Source organism: Pholis gunnellus (genome assembly GCF_910591455.1).
Source record: "Pholis gunnellus genome assembly, chromosome: 11".
Lineage (NCBI taxonomy): Eukaryota > Metazoa > Chordata > Actinopteri > Perciformes > Pholidae > Pholis > Pholis gunnellus.
This window is the reverse complement of record NC_136538.1, coordinates 8188609-8204362: the sequence shown is the minus strand read 5'-3', so window position 1 is coordinate 8204362 and position 15754 is coordinate 8188609. Positions and strand designations below refer to the sequence as shown.

Below are 15754 nucleotides of genomic sequence, written 5' to 3'. Positions count from 1 at the left end.
CGTTTCAGAATCTCGAACAGTTAATTCCCCTCGATCAGCCCCCTTCTCCCCCAAGGGTTTTGGATTAAGGAGGTACGGCTGTTTCTGCAGTTTTAACCCAGTGAACCACAGCTCCATTTAAATACCTTAATTCACTTAATCTGATGGTAATCCCTGCAGGCATCAGAGGGGATTGTGTCACAGTAGAATTCAGGATTTAGGGACAAGTTTAAACAGTCACTCCATCGCAGCTCAACCTAATTCATTAGGTTCTCGACTTCCCTTTCATCCACTGAGAAATGTGCGTTTTCTTCTGTTCTCATTAATTGATTTAGATCTTTGACTCATAGAAGGTCGTAGCCACTGACCAGCTTTCAGAGTGTTGTCAGCCAATAAAGTATTAATGACTTCCATTTGGGACACACACACATTAAACCACACAGTAGTGGGAGGTCTTGTGAGTCTTTGTACCACAGATCACATTCCACTTTTCTGTATAGGGGCTGCCAGTTTTGATATGACCCACCTCACACAGGCCGTAGTTAATTCCCACACAACCTATATACCCAGTTGGCCTACTGTGTGCTTTGTTCTCTAATTACTGTGACCGGCGCTACAACTCGGAGGACTTTCACTAACGAGACCGGATCTCTGCTAACGGAACCGTGCGTTGGAATTAAGTGCGCTCGGGGCTGCTCACGAAATTCAAAATCAGTAACGCTTCGCTGGCTTTTAAGACAGATATATAAGATATATGACTATCAGGGGCCTTGTGTGAGTGGAAATCAATGCTACTTCATGCTAAAAGTTCCTCTTTCTCTCTGCTTTCGAACCACAGACATAGATGACATGGTGCCCAAGTATTCAACGGTTTTCACAGCGGACACCCTGCAGCGGGTCGCCTGTCGTCCCCCACGCGGCAGACCTGAGCCCGAGGTCTGGTGGGAGAGAGGAGGTCAGCGGGTGCCCACGGAGGGCAGAGTGTACCAGGACGGCCTGGATCTGATCTTCAGTCCCACAGAGGAAGGAGACTCGGGCACCTACACCTGCGTGGCCCAGAACAGGGCAGGACGCAGGACACAGGAGGTCACCTTCACTGTGGCCAGTGAGTCATACGCAGACAGCTTTACCCATCACAAGGACTACAACTCCTGGGGAACTGTTTTGTAATGTTGTAAAAAAAACAACTTAGCTTGGGCCTGAGACTTATTATTATTTACAGGAAGCATTACAAACTGGACGCATGTGGTTTGAAAGAAGTTGTGTGTGAGGGGCCGGGGAGATCTATTGAAAGGTGTTTTCACAAAGCATTATGGGAGATGTAGGATCCAGTGTTTTTGGAGATTTACCCTGACTAGAGATATTAAAATAAATCAGGATATAGCTGCTGCTTTAATTTTGCTAACATTTTTTTTGTATTCTCTTGTGAGTCCCCTAACTAAAATTCCCTTTATGTTTATTGACGCACGATGTGTTTATTGTATTTTCAGTGTTTGATGTTAAGTTCGATACTCCTAATAGTTATATTTGTTGAGTTCTAGATACACAAGCCAATAAGCCCTAACAAACAGCACAGGTCATTGTAGCACTCGTTCTTTCACAATAAGTCTTGTTCCTTAATGTCAGGAGCATGCTGGGAACACTTGGACCTTCTACTAGATCCACAGGGATTAATGGTGTCTATGTCTGGGTCATGACCAATGGGCTAAGCTCATTAAGATAAGATCAGCTTGTATTGATCCCCCGAGGGGAAGTTCAGATGTTATACAAGAACACGTACAATAAATAGACGAGTTAAAATACGCATAAATGAAATAGGATTACAGAAATACACGACTAGTATAAGAGTAGAAGCTATACAACATCTAGACAAGAATGAAGAAGTGTAGTCCTTCAAGGCACGGCCATGTAGCTGATGAGAGATTCTGTATATTCTGTATGGGTAGTTGTAAAATGTCTGTGCTTATATAATACTTATACAATATTTTCTTTGTGTGTGCGTGTGATCACAGCCTCCCCGGTGTGGGTGACGAGGCCTCAGGACAGCCACCTAGAGGAGGGTAAACCAGGTTACCTTCACTGTCACGCTCAGGCCAACCCTGAACCTGAGGTCACGTGGCTCCGCAACAACATCATGATCACGCCAGAGGTCAGTTACCAAATACACTAACACACACAAACACCATTATTGGTGCCTTTTTCAGACATGCATTCTTAACTTATCTTAATATCTTCCTCCCTCTCTCTCTCTCTCTCTCTCTCTCTCTCTCTCTCTCTCTCTCTCTCTCTCTTTTTTCCCTCCAGGACTCTCGATTTAAGCTGTTCTCTAACGGCACCCTCAGGATCAACAATGTGGAGGTGTACGACGGGCAGATGTACGGCTGTGAAACCAAGACTGTAGGCGGCCGACTGTCTGGGCAAGCTAGAGTTAGTGTACTTGGTAAGCAGTGAGGGAATTATGTAATATATATATACAGTAGATTATTCTTTGTTATCTTAGTTATTCCCCCGACCGACTGAAAGATGATGTGTAATGAGTGAAATCCCATCCAGGCAATAATGAGTAATACATTATTGAGAGAAAATATCAAACAAATGTGGTCATGCCTGTGGGCTTGTGTGTGTGTGTGGGCTTGTGTGTGTGTTTCCTAAAATAGGACGAGCATGTTCATGTTGTGTCCCAGCAGGACACCCACAGAGGTGTAAAATAGGACTAAAGCAGGGCAGCTTTATTCTAGCCTCCATTTTAACACATTATCTCCACGTTAAAATCCTATCAGCGTAGAGCTCTGCTGCTGTAGGATTACTGTGCTAGAAGGCCTGACGTGTCGCTGCTTTGTCTGGCCAATCTCTCTGTTTATATGATCTCAGCCTCTGATAGACTTCAGTTTTTATGCTCAACAGATCTGTGTCTATACGTGTGCGTGAAGCCACTTTCTTGAATGTGTCTGAACTTGATTAGCATCAGCTTAGTGTCATTTCTTTCTGCAGTGTGAGTTGCACAAAAGAGGCTTTGACATGTGCCCCCCCCCCCCCCCCAACATATTTACAATGTGTGTAATGTGCGTGTGGTGTTTTGACTTGTGTTCCAGAGAAGCTGAAGTTCACGCCGACCCCCCAGCCTTCTCAGTGCCTGGAGCTGGATAACGAGATCACCATCCAGTGCTCTGCTAAAGGCAGAGAGAGCCCAACCATCCGCTGGACCAAAGCAGGTGTGCACGTCGCTGGCTCAACCTCAGCTCAAAAATAGCTTAAGTCAGATGAGGACTGTTAAACACTTTCTTTAAATGTCTCTTTCAAAATGCAGCAGTACCCTTCATTCCTTTTTTTTTTCTTCCTAATGATGAAAAATGCTGTTTCCACAAGCATGTGTGGAAACATCTGCAATAAACACAGTACGAGGAAGTTTAATCATCATGGATCATTTCCTCCATTCGTCTGCGTTTGCCATCCACTGAACCGCTTGAATTCCACACGCAGCAACACTTGAGTCGCCCTAACCCGGCTTTTCCCTCTGTCTCTCTGTCTCCCCCTGCAGACGGAGGAGAGCTGCCGCCCCAGGTGGAGCAGAGGAACGGCCAGCTCCACTTCACCAAAGTCACCCGCAGCGACGCCGGCAACTACACCTGCATCGCCTCCAACAGCCTCCAGGGGGAGATCCGGGCCCTGGTGACCCTCATTGTGGCAGGTAAACCCCGCTCACTCATCATGCTGAAAGAAAGGGCCACGCCGCCGAGTTGGTCACTCATCCCACATAGAAACTATTTGTGGTCTCAGTACGTACGAGTCATTGATCATTTACATGCGGCGAACACAGAAGCATTTATTGTGCACTCGGTGGCTTTTTTTATTGCCCAGTAATGAAATGAATTTGGGTTGTAAGAGTGTGACTGAGATGTGAACCACAGTCACCACAGTCTGTAAAGGAAATGTTATGGCCAAGTTGTGGTGCAAGTGTTGTGTTAATGTGTGTGTGTGTGTGTGTGTGTGTGTGTGTGTGTGTTTGTGCACACAGTGTACATTCGCTTTAAGGTGGAACCGGAGAATACAACGGTGTACCAAGGTTACACAGCCATCCTGCACTGTCAGGCCACCGGCGACCCTGAACCTCACATCCACTGGATGGCCAAAGACAAGACGCTGGACATCAGTAAGAACAGGAGGTAAGTGAGACACGTGGCTTCGGATTAGGATTACAGGCTGTGATTACAGGTTCCAAGCAGGATTGATTGCAGTTGCAGGTCCGTGCGTTCATAAAAGATTTAGCTTGTGCAAATATACTATTGAACTATTGAATACAATGGGGCCTCATGCAAGAACTTCTCTCACTACCGGATCTGTTTTTGAAGTGGCACATAAAAGGGATTTATTAAGAGAACTTTTCGTCGTCCCCAATTTTATTGTGCTTTCTTTTAGTAATGAGCAGATGTACACGTGTGGTCCAGACCTTTCGTATGCTGTCCATCACTAACCTGTACACTATGATATTCTTTCTTCCATCTCTGTGACTTGTCACATGTCCCCTCGATCGCCTGCTTTGTCGACAGCTGTTTTACTAATATTATCTAATCGTTTCGACTATTCTAATACCAGTGCTGACACTGCTAAGTGTTTCTGTTTTCGCCTTCTGATTTCCAACAGTGGGCTCCGCGGTGCGAAGCTCTTCTTTTAACACTTGAGTAACATTTTTATGAATGAATCTTGCCCACAAACGGAGAGGAGCAGGCAGGGTGTTAATTATGCTAAAGATCAAATCTCACACACGGCCACCTGCTGATGAACAGGTTGACACGAGCAATTTATGACACGTTTGTGCTGTTAAGGTTTCAACTTTACACAAGAAAATAGAGCCTTAGGATGAAAACGTTCTTGCACGCGGCCCGTTGTGTATTTGAAGTGGACTTTGTTGTAAAAGACCTCAGCCTTCATCCGTTCCGTCCCTTCTTTCTTCCAGGTTCCAGAAGATGCCCAATGGCTCCTTGGTGATTACAGATGTTACTACCGATGACACGGGCAGGTACACATGTGTGGCCGGAAACAGCTGCAGCATCAAAGACCGCGTGGCTAAGCTGTATGTAGTGGGTGAGTTCAATACACACACACACACACACACAAACATATGCACACAGGCTTCTTCTGTCAGGGACAAAGGTTGCACACATGGGGGTGAAAGCCCCGAACACGAAGCAAAAGGATGAGGGCGTTAATTAAACCTCCACCCTCTGCCTATCATCCGACTCGACAGGTTAATAACCACAGCCTCATCTCTGACGCCGCAGCTGTCACCGAGGTGATGGCTTTGGGCAGACGTTAGATCTAATAACGCTTCACTCTCTCTGGCGCTGTGTGTGCGGACTGGAGACTTGCGTGTGTTTTAAAGATAACAACTGTTTCAGGACATTTTTAGCTGACCATATTTAATGCCCGTGCCCGACAGAAAAACCATCGCATTCCTTCGAAGAAGAAACTGACAAGGCTCCCTACAAGATGATCCAAACCATCGGCCTGTCGGTGGGAGCAGCCGTGGCTTACATCATCGTCGTGCTCGGACTCATGTTCTACTGCAAAAAGAGACGCAACGCTAAAAGACTGCAGAAAGGCCAGGACGGAGAGGAGCCCGAGATGGAGTGTCTGAACGGTACGAATGTTTGGTGGAGACGAAACTTTTATTCACTTGTGGTTCAGGCAGTTGTAGAATCAGCCCGAGGGGGTAAGTGAGTCATCGATATTCCCTCAACGTCGTGGTCCTCAAAGTGTTGTTGAAAGGTTTAGGATATTTGCTGCCATCTTGTGTTTATCTGAGGTATTGCAGGTAACGTGTAAGGCGACTGCATGAGTCCTAATTCCACAGCACACTTCAGATTTTGAGTGTGTCATGTGTAAACACTGGAAAAGTGACACAATGAAGCATACTCATCATTTAATATGCATACAAAACAAAAAGATTGCAGAGCAGGTTGATGTACACAAGGAAATGTAGCAGCTGCTTTGAGCTGGAAAACAAATCAAACTAAATGTGCATGATGGAACGGCTCAGAGCACGATAAATATTACATGATGGGAAAAACAGTGAGCCATAAGACATTCCTAAGTCCAGTTTGATTTACATTTGACTGTGCAACTACTAACTAACAAAAATAGCACACTTTAAAGAAGTTTTGTACCAGAAACAACATCCACAATGACTTATTTGTTATTTTTTAACGGCATTTTTGCTCCACATTTAACACCAACTTCTTCTACGTTGGCCGTCGTCTCTGACGCTTGTCGCAGAGCATTAAGTAGGCTTTCACAGAACGATGAGGAATACATTACACTCTGTTTGGACCCACGTCACACTTACAGAGAGACTTGCGGTATTGCGTATGACCCTGACCCTGTGGGATGTGTGTTGTGTTCATCAGGAGGAGCTGTTCAACAAAATGGCCACACCACCGCTGAGATCCAAGAAGAGGTGGCTCTCACCAATATGGGTACCATGGCAACAACCGAGAAACGCCACAGCCATGTCAACAACGATAAGCTCCACTTTCCTCGAGCGAACCTGCAAACCATCACTACTTTAGGTAGATCGATTTGAACTTTTCTCTTTTGTGTGTATTGACTGAGAATTGAACGTCCCTGTGCTCTGAATTAATAGAGTCGGAACTTAACAGATGACCTAATAAAACAAGATGTGCAACACATTGAGCATGTGCTCTGACATTTACACTGTGGTGTGTGTGTGTGTGTGTGTGTGTGTGTGTGTGTGCACAGGCAAAGGGGAGTTTGGTGAGGTGCTGCTTTGCAAAGCTAAGGGTATCGAGGAGAGCGAGGAGGAGACGGTGGTGTTGGTGAAGAGCCTGCAGGGCAGAGACGAGCAGCTCCAGCTGGACTTCCGCCGCGAAGCCGAAATGTTCGCCAAGCTCAGCCACCCCAACGTCGTCCGCCTGCTGGGCCTGTGCAGGGAGGCAGAGCCCCACTACATGATCCTAGAGTACTATGACCTGGTGAGCACACAGCAATGGAAAACGCCCACTCGCAGTTAAAAAATAATAAAAGAAATCTTATTCATGCATCTTTTTTGTTGTTGTTGCTTTTATCATAACAGGGAGACCTAAAGCAGTTCCTGAGAATTTCCAAAAGCAAAGATGACAAGGTGAAATCTCAGCCTATCAGCACCAAGACCAAAGTAAGTGTTCTTGTTACGGGTCAGATGAGTAGATCAGTCTGCGCTAAAGATGAAGCTGCAGCCAGGAGACGGTTAGCGTAAAGCTAAGCTTGTGAAGTGGAAACGTATGTGCAGTTATCCAGATTTTAGGAACAATTCCTGAGCTAAGAGAAAGATTAGAATACGTATCAAGGCCCCAACTAAAGCAGCTAACCTCAAAAGGACGGGGTCAAGATGACTAAACATGAGACAACAGCTAACCTGGCTCTGTCCAAAGTTAAAGAAACCCACCAAAATGTTCCAGCACCTCTTCAGCTCACGTAATAACACCTTATATCTTCTTTCTTTATTCCATATAAAAGCAAAAGTGTAGAAATTGAAAGTCATGGTTTGATCTCATGCTGTCTTGGGTCGGTGGAGTTCAACCACGGACAACTTGGTAATTCCTTCTGCTTGTAAATGTATTCTCAAAGTCGGTTGAGTACCCTCACAGTTTTTATTGTTTCCTTTGTTTCTACAGGTTTCCATCTGTGCCCAGGTGGCTCATGGGATGGAGCATCTGTCCAATCACCGCTTCGTTCACAAAGACCTAGCCACTCGAAACTGCCTGATCAACAGTCAGAGACGCATTAAAGTGTCGTCGCTCAGCCTCAGCAAGGACGTCTACAACAGGTCCGTTAGAAAAGGAACTTCATGATCACCCACTTAAATACAATAAATGCCATGATTCTAATTTAAAAAAAAAAGAAAGTCTCTGTTCATCTGGCTGATTTGAGTCGTTTCCATCTCCTTGTCGTGTCTCTTGTGTACATGTGTGTAGTGAGTACTACCACTACAGACAGGCATGGATCCCGCTGCGCTGGCTCCCATCAGAGTCCGTGTTTGAAGACGACTTCTCCACCAAGTCTGACATGTGGGCCTTTGGCGTTTTGATGTGGGAAGTGTTCAGTCTCGGGGAAATGCCTTATACCAAACTCAGCGACGACGAAGTGCTGGAAGGTCAGTGTGATGCTTTTATATTTAGTCCAGGTTCTGATCCAGCACACAAACCACAACATGTCAGGGTCTTATCAAGAGCAAAGAGGCCCCTATTAACCACCACCAATGTTTCTGATTGGGTTTAACCTCCCTCTCTCCTCTGGTCCCTCCGCCCCTCCAGGTCTGCAGACAGGAAAGCTGAAGCTGCCAGTTCCAGACGGATGCCCCTCCAAAATCTACAAGCTCATGGTCCGCTGCTGGGCGATAAGCCTGAAAGAGCGCCCCTCCTTCACTGAAATCGTCCACGCCCTGGGAGACCTGCCCTCTGACAGCAAAGTCTGAGACGCCCATGACCTCACATCAGAGGGGAACTTTGACCCCCCCCACCCCCCTTCCTCCAAAATAAAGACAGGAATGCTGGATTATTAGTCTCAAACATTTCAGGGAAGAGGGTTCGAGGAGGAAACACTTTTCTTATATGCATTTCAAACTGTGTGTGTGTGTGTGTGTGTGTGTGTGGATAAGACTTTGACTGTACCTTTGGTACATCAGTGGAAACGCACTCACGTTTGTGTGAATGGCTTCTCGTGAGCAGTGCCGGGAGTTCACGTTTGCCTTAAACCGCAGCATGGATGACCCTTCCCGTCTGTGGTTCCACTGTGACCCTGCCTGCCTGTCTGCGACCGCTCTGTCCCAGAGACACTTTGTTTCACAGAGCCTCACAACCTCAGTGCCTCCAGCCCTCCACACACACACACACACACACACACACACACACACACACCCACACACACCCTCACCCAGACCTCCGACTGCTTTGTAGTATGTTACAGTGCTCTCACTAGCTCAGATCAATGGAAGTTATTGGTCGGACGTTTAGGAAATCCCCCTGAAATGTAGGTTCACTGCCACGTCAAGTCTGACAGAATATTGAAGGGAAGGCGGGACCTGATGTAACTTCAGTGGAGCACTGAAGCTTCAACCACTCCGGAGTGTGTTGAGTGAGATCGTTTTAAACTGGTCTGCTTGAACGCAAAGTCCAATCCACTGCACTGGACTGTTCCCACGCTGCAGTGCACGTTCAAAGAAGAAGAAATGGAATAGGGTTTGCATGAAGGTTCGTCTGTTACGCTTTGTGATTTGGGCCGTGATGAAACTTGTGGAAAAAGTCATCTGTGTTATGGTAACACTTCAGGAACATGAAAAAAAAAGAGTTTCTAGCCAAGGAATATATTTAATAGATGATTGTGCCAGTGTGGGCTTTGTACGTTTTTTTTTTTAAGAGTGTGTTCTGTTCTTGTATTAACTTTGAGGTGCTTGTTGGTCACAACCTTTTGGGTAAGAACACCCATCATACCACATTACCATGTTGCAGGCCTGCAGCCTGCCGCTGTGTTTAACCTGCCGCATCATTTCTTCAGAGGTCCAATCACAGTTTTCCTCCGGGTCCAGTTGTTTTGTGCAAAGCGGACCATCACACCAGGCAATGTGTACATAATGTAGAAGCCATGCACTAACTTCACTTAAAAGAATATCCCTCTTTATCTCTATCATGTTGTGTAGTAGACCACGCAGGTGCCTGTTTATTTATGATGAAGGTCCTGTCTTTTTTTCTTTTTTTTATAACTATGTTCATAACATAAATGTACTTCTCTGGTGCTCTGTATTCATTCTCACTGTCCACCTCGGTGTGCGTTGAGTGTGAATACGCTAACACAAAGTACAAAGGAGGTCAAAAGAGGGGCTGCTGGTCACCAGTATTCATTTAAGTGCCTGGTAAATGAAGGATTATCTTAACTGTTTTTTTTTGTTTTTTTTACATTATCTAATCAAATGCAATGGCCTTTGTTTATGAACTTGTTTTTATACATTGTTTTTAGTGTAATGTTTTGTTTTTATGAATGCTAGGCACTCACACCTAGACCTTTTTTTTTTTTTTTCTCTGCTTCAGCAAATGTTCACAATAATCACAGATATATATATACAAAAGTATACATGCTGCTGTCAATAAAGGTTCACAGTGTTTTTACCCAGTGTTGTGATTAATACTGTAGAAAGTGACGCATCTAGAAGGACCAAGAACTGTAAAGGTTGTTTTTTTTCCCAGACTGTTAATAACAGCGGCCTTTAAATTCAATCTTAGAACCTATGATATGCTTAAAAAAAAGTATTTGCAATTCATATTTAATGAGCTGTAATATGTACAACCACCTGTATTGACTTTTAAAAGAACCTGCGCTTCTCTCGTGAACCACTAGAGGGAGGTATATATCTGCTGTTGGTCTTCATAAACCTGATCCTAAAGGTTTAGGATTATGTTGAGTTGAATATGCTAGCATGGCCTTTTATAACCGCAAAAGAGGATTCCTACGTGAGTAAGTCCATTTTGTCCTGTCGTTATTTTATTTAAAATATATCGGTGACCACAGGTGGCTTCAGCAGTTCACTGTATGTTTCAGTATTTCATATCATATGGACGTTAGCAGGTGGACTGTTTACACAGTCTGTGGGAACTATGGAAGAGTCCTCAGGTTTGTCCAAATCCTGCATTTATCTTTGTTATTTTGTTCAGGAACATTATGCAATAATTCTCCACTTAACAGTTTTAATGCTGACTATATAACTATAAATGATATATCAGTGTATTGTCGCTGGTTACTTTTTATTTTAACTTGTCAGTTGTGCTCCATGTTAAGACGAGTGATATTATTAGTCACACGCTTCAAGAGGAACGTTGTACAGACGATGCTGAACTTCTGAGGTAGGACATCTTTTCATTACCAGCTATGTTGTTTTTAATGTTGAATCGTGAAAGTTTACAAAACATTCTAAATTCAGTGGCCTCTTTAGCTTCGTCATAGAAGGTCTTCAAAATGTCTGAAGATATGTTCGGTGGTCTACGTCTCCGTCCTCCAGAAGATGGAGGAGTAACAGCTGGAGAACCATCAGAAGCAGCTCAGAGATCTGGAGGAGCAGAGGATGCTGGAAGAACTCTGAGGAAGGAAAAAGTGGGTAAAGCAGAATACTGTCCTGATCATTTGTTTTTTTGTTTCAGTGATAAATCATGATAGAAAGTCATACAAAATGTAATTCTATATTATGATATATTCTATTTTTATGATATAGCATTCTACACTATGAGTCTGAGAACAGTCTGCTGCTCTCCCAACACCTCGTGTCTGTTCTATGAGAGTTAACAAATAAGACAAATGAGGTCCTTAAATTGGCTGTAGGGGGCTGGAGGGGATGCTAGCTGACATTGGGCGAAGGCAGGGTTCACCCTGGACAGGTCGCCAGACTATCAGAGGGCCAAAACATAGAGACAGACAACCATAACGCTCACATTCACACCTACGGGCAATTTAGAGTAATCAAGTCACCCAAAGCTGCATGTCTTTGGACTGTGGGAGGAAGCCGGACCACAGAGAGCCCGGAGAGAGTGCTAGCCACTACACCACTGTGCAGCCCCCTAGTAACAATTATACACTTTTTTTTTATAGAATTTATATTTATATTTACAGTCAGCATTACAAAATCATGTAAACTAGATCCTGTTCCACATACGGCAGGTGGATGTATGCTCCTACAAATTGGCACTGCAATCGGCCAAAAAACACAAAAAAGACGAAGATGCCACTGGAAAGCGGATAGTTGCATAATGTTCATAAGTAAAGACAAAAGATTCACAGAATTTGGACTAACTTAAAGACTCTTACGTAGTTCCCACAGACCATGTGGTGTCTACACCTACAACCGTCTATACAATCAAACAAAACATGTGAAGTCATCAGAATTTTGAGTTGCATTCATTTCAAGTCGAACCATGTTGCACATATCCAAACCTACCTTGGTGTGTGAAATACAAAGTGACTAATCGCACTGATAAGTTAGGCCCTATCTTTCATTTATTTTATTGTTAATTAATCATTTTAATAAAAATGGTATTAAAGTACGTTTTAAGCAAACACTCAATTAACTATTTATGTGACACCAGGATCTGGCATCTGACTACAACTCTAGTAGTAATAGTCAGACTTTGTGGCCAATTGTATCACATAAAAGAACAAGAGATAAACTGGAAATAGTTGTAGCCTATGAAATGCCTCAAGAGGAAAGACACTTACACACCACTTGTTGCCAACAATGTCCGTGCAGTAGTGGAATAATTCAGTCAATCAGACATTAATCTACAATCAGTCACAATGTTGTCCCTGAGGAGTGGAAGATCTCATTGCTGAGGAGTGCATGTGACTTTCTTTTGACATGTTTTTGTTTCTTTGGCATAACATATTCTCCAGTATGCATAATGTATGCACAGCTGGGGCAGCTTGGGTACCTTTACTTAATATTTATGTCTACCAACATCGCATGTTGTATGTCATTTAGTCCAGAATGATTTCAGTAGTAAAAATGTGACAATGATATGTGTTACAGACCAAACAGGGGTTAATAAGCCACAGTAGAAATGTATGCTTGTATCTATAATTAGATAATTCTGCATGCAACAGAGAGTAAGTGTATTTAAGCAGTTGTAATGTGAGGCAATGACAGAATAACCGTGAACATTAAATTGTGTGCATTTGCACATCAGGACTGTTTTGCTCCAAATAACCAGCCGCGGGCTATAAATTGGGCATACAGCTTTAAATGACTGCGCCGCACTTCTGCAAATGTTTTTTGGCAGACAGACAATCAACCGTTTGGCATGACAGACGCAGCCTTTACTGCCGAGTTACAGACACAGTCAATGATTTCCCAAAGAAATATGCTCTCATAAATGTGCTGAGTGAAGAGGCACAGTTGACTTATTGGTCGTTTGAAATACCCGTAAAAAAAATAAATAACATCAATTCAACGATGCCATTCATGGCTATAGCTAATACAAAGATCTTTACAAAGTGGTATCGATATTCCAACACGTCATAAAACATAACATCTCACACGCTACATTAGCAAACTTAATACAACTTGTGCGAACAACTTGATGATTCATCCACACAGGAAAGCTTTGCTCTCGCCAGATAATCAGTTAATCATTAACACTGATTCACCAGATTTTGTAATGGTTTAATTCCAAGTCCACAGAGAAGAGAGGAAATGCCTTTGCTGTGCTGTGATTGTAACACTGGTTGTGGAAATACGGACATCTGGATTTTAAGTTTTTTCAGAGAAACAAGTTGAGCAAATGTTTGGGACAGCTCGGCTGGCAGCTGCTCCCCAAACACTACCGCTTGTCCCGGGTTCCACAGGGAGCGATGTCCATCGGTCACCCGCTCCCCCCCCCCGACTGTTTAGCTCCGGTAATGTTACTGGCACCACTATCCCTTGGTCAGGCTCCATCGCCACCGTGACTCCGGAGATTGCCCCCAGTCCAGCTGAAGATCCCTAGATTCTGCTGGGCCAGCTCCCAATATTGAACCTACTGACAGCTGGGCTGTCGTTGGCATGGGGAAACACACAAAGTAGCATGCGATCTTGCCACACTCTACAACCTTATGAGATCAGACTTGCAAATAGATTCGACATCCTGGATCTGCAGGAGTTCCCAGGCTTTACCAAGGCTTGGAGAGGCAGTCTGGCGGGTGAGAGGAGAGCCAGGGCCCGCAGAGCATCTCGGAGGCTGTACATCCAGAGGTACGTGGACATTGGAGGCCGGCCGATATGGCCGACATGGACCCCGCACACCTACCCGCCCTCCTTTCTGGTTCTCCAACATATTCTGCGGGCCCTGGCTCTCCTCTCACCCGCTAGACTGCCTCTCCAGCCTGCAAGCTAACAGCAGGGTCTGTGAGCCTGACCCTTCGACCCCCACAGCTTCCAGGAAATGTTTTCGACTCTCCAAAAGACTAAATCATTTTCAATATTCCTGTAAAAATCACCTGTAGATGCCTTGTGAGATTTGCAGCTAAACAAGCATGTCCTATAAGAACCTCATTACTGTTAATGTTCAGTTACAAATTTGCCTGAAGCCAGATCTTTCTGCTCTTTTGAGCTCTTAAGCAGACTTCTTCTAGGTCTTCTTCACTCATCACAGATGCTAAGATAAATGATCCAAGTGGTTTTGGTAATTTGTTAAATAGCAAATATGTTCACTTGAGTATCCTATAATCAAACATTTCTTTCAGTGGTGTTACTATTTTCAAAGAGAGGAGGTAAACGTGGAGGTGTGGCCTTTTTTACCTGACCTTTACTCCGGCCCAATCGCTAATCCTGAACTATAGCTTTGAGCTATTTTACCAATGTTTTAAACTCTGTTTTAGATGAGCATGCGCTTTTTAAAAAGGCAAGGAAATGTTGCTCCACTCCCTGGTTCACTGCTGAGCTTTCTAGCCTTTTACTCATTCCTCTTATAACCCAAGTCAATTCTGGAAATGAGTCAAATCTACCTCTAACAACTCCAGCAAGCGTAGCTGCCTTTGTTGTTGATGACCTTACTCAGATCGCTGATAGCCATGACGTTTGCACTGCTTTTAACAATCATTTTGTTGTATCCTGTCAGCTATTTGTTTCCGTTGTATTCTTCTTTGATAACTATTTAGTTTAAGTTGTCTCTATCACATATTGTAGGCCTATGTAAACCTCGGCACCATTGAAAATAAGGCTTCTCGCTCAATGTGTTTTCGGAGGTTTTAAATAAATGAAATGAAGTGTGTCAGGCTGCTGCTAACTTGACGTTTCTGCTGAGCTGCTGACACGGTTTGACTGACAGTCAGACTGTAGATGACAGCACCAGAGGAGAGGGCTGAGAGGGGATTGGGAGCTCGAGCGGCTGCTGTTTCCGCGTGGTCCTAGTGACTGCAGGGCTCATGTTTTGTTTTGTTGTTGTTGTTTTTGTTGTTGTTTTTGGACTGCAGTTAAGGGAGGGGCCCAATACTGCCCTCTGAAAAAGTGTGTGTGTGTGTGTTTGTGTGTGTGTTGTCCATTCTTATCTGACAAACTGAGTCTTAATGAGGTCCAACTTCAATACTTTGAATATTTTTTTTTTAATATACCATGACAGGCTATGTGGCGTTTGTTTTAACCTGCCTTATGTGTGGGCTTTACAGCACAGTTTCAAACACTGTCAGATAAGTACACCAAGGGCTTCTGACAGATTTTCCAGTGAAGATTTTTCAGTTTTTATCACAGAACACATTTTTATGAAAGGCACCTGTGTAAATAATTAAAGCTCAGGGTCCTGGTATTGCACATTCCGTCTCACTGTTTTAATGGGACGCTTTAATAGCCATTGTTAATGTCAATAATTACACCTGTGCTTTTCCTGCTATGACAAGTTGAAGCCAAATGTCTGCTGTGAAAAAGGTTTTTTTTGCTTTTTCAGTTTTTATTTTTATTTTCTAAAAGTCATTACAACTCCTCCTACCTTCAGTATAATGTATCTACACTCATACATTCACCAACATCAATGTGATACGAAATAAAATCTAATCTAAAATCAAAAAACAATTCTCCTGACAATCACTCGGCCAATAAAGTTCATTACAGAGATAATTGGGAGTAACATCTCTGTAAAAACATGGTTTGTGGTTTGATAAAACAATCTGCAGGGAATAAAAAGTTGGATGTTTTGTTATTTTAGTGCCTCTGCTTGTGTACGGTGACGTTGTCGGTAGCGCAACCATTTTGGTATTTATTCTAATGAGTGTT

The 15754-nt window shown here is 43.8% G+C and overlaps 1 protein-coding gene across 1 annotated transcript in view; it reads left to right on the top strand.

Moving 5' to 3' along the window:
* The window catches only part of ptk7b (protein tyrosine kinase 7b), a 64416-nt gene extending 54296 nt beyond the window's left edge, over positions 1-10120 (top strand). The window contains exons 7-20 of the mRNA XM_079169463.1: positions 818-1084; positions 1992-2128; positions 2284-2419; positions 3072-3191; positions 3518-3667; positions 3995-4142; positions 4934-5061; positions 5417-5617; positions 6384-6545; positions 6736-6968; positions 7070-7150; positions 7650-7801; positions 7950-8128; positions 8289-10120. Of these exons, the coding sequence (XP_079025589.1) occupies positions 818-1084; positions 1992-2128; positions 2284-2419; positions 3072-3191; positions 3518-3667; positions 3995-4142; positions 4934-5061; positions 5417-5617; positions 6384-6545; positions 6736-6968; positions 7070-7150; positions 7650-7801; positions 7950-8128; positions 8289-8449 (2255 nt within the window). The 3' untranslated portion in view covers positions 8450-10120. The remainder of the gene's footprint in view (positions 1-817; positions 1085-1991; positions 2129-2283; positions 2420-3071; positions 3192-3517; positions 3668-3994; positions 4143-4933; positions 5062-5416; positions 5618-6383; positions 6546-6735; positions 6969-7069; positions 7151-7649; positions 7802-7949; positions 8129-8288) is intronic.
* Positions 10121-15754: the final 5634 nt, after the last annotated feature.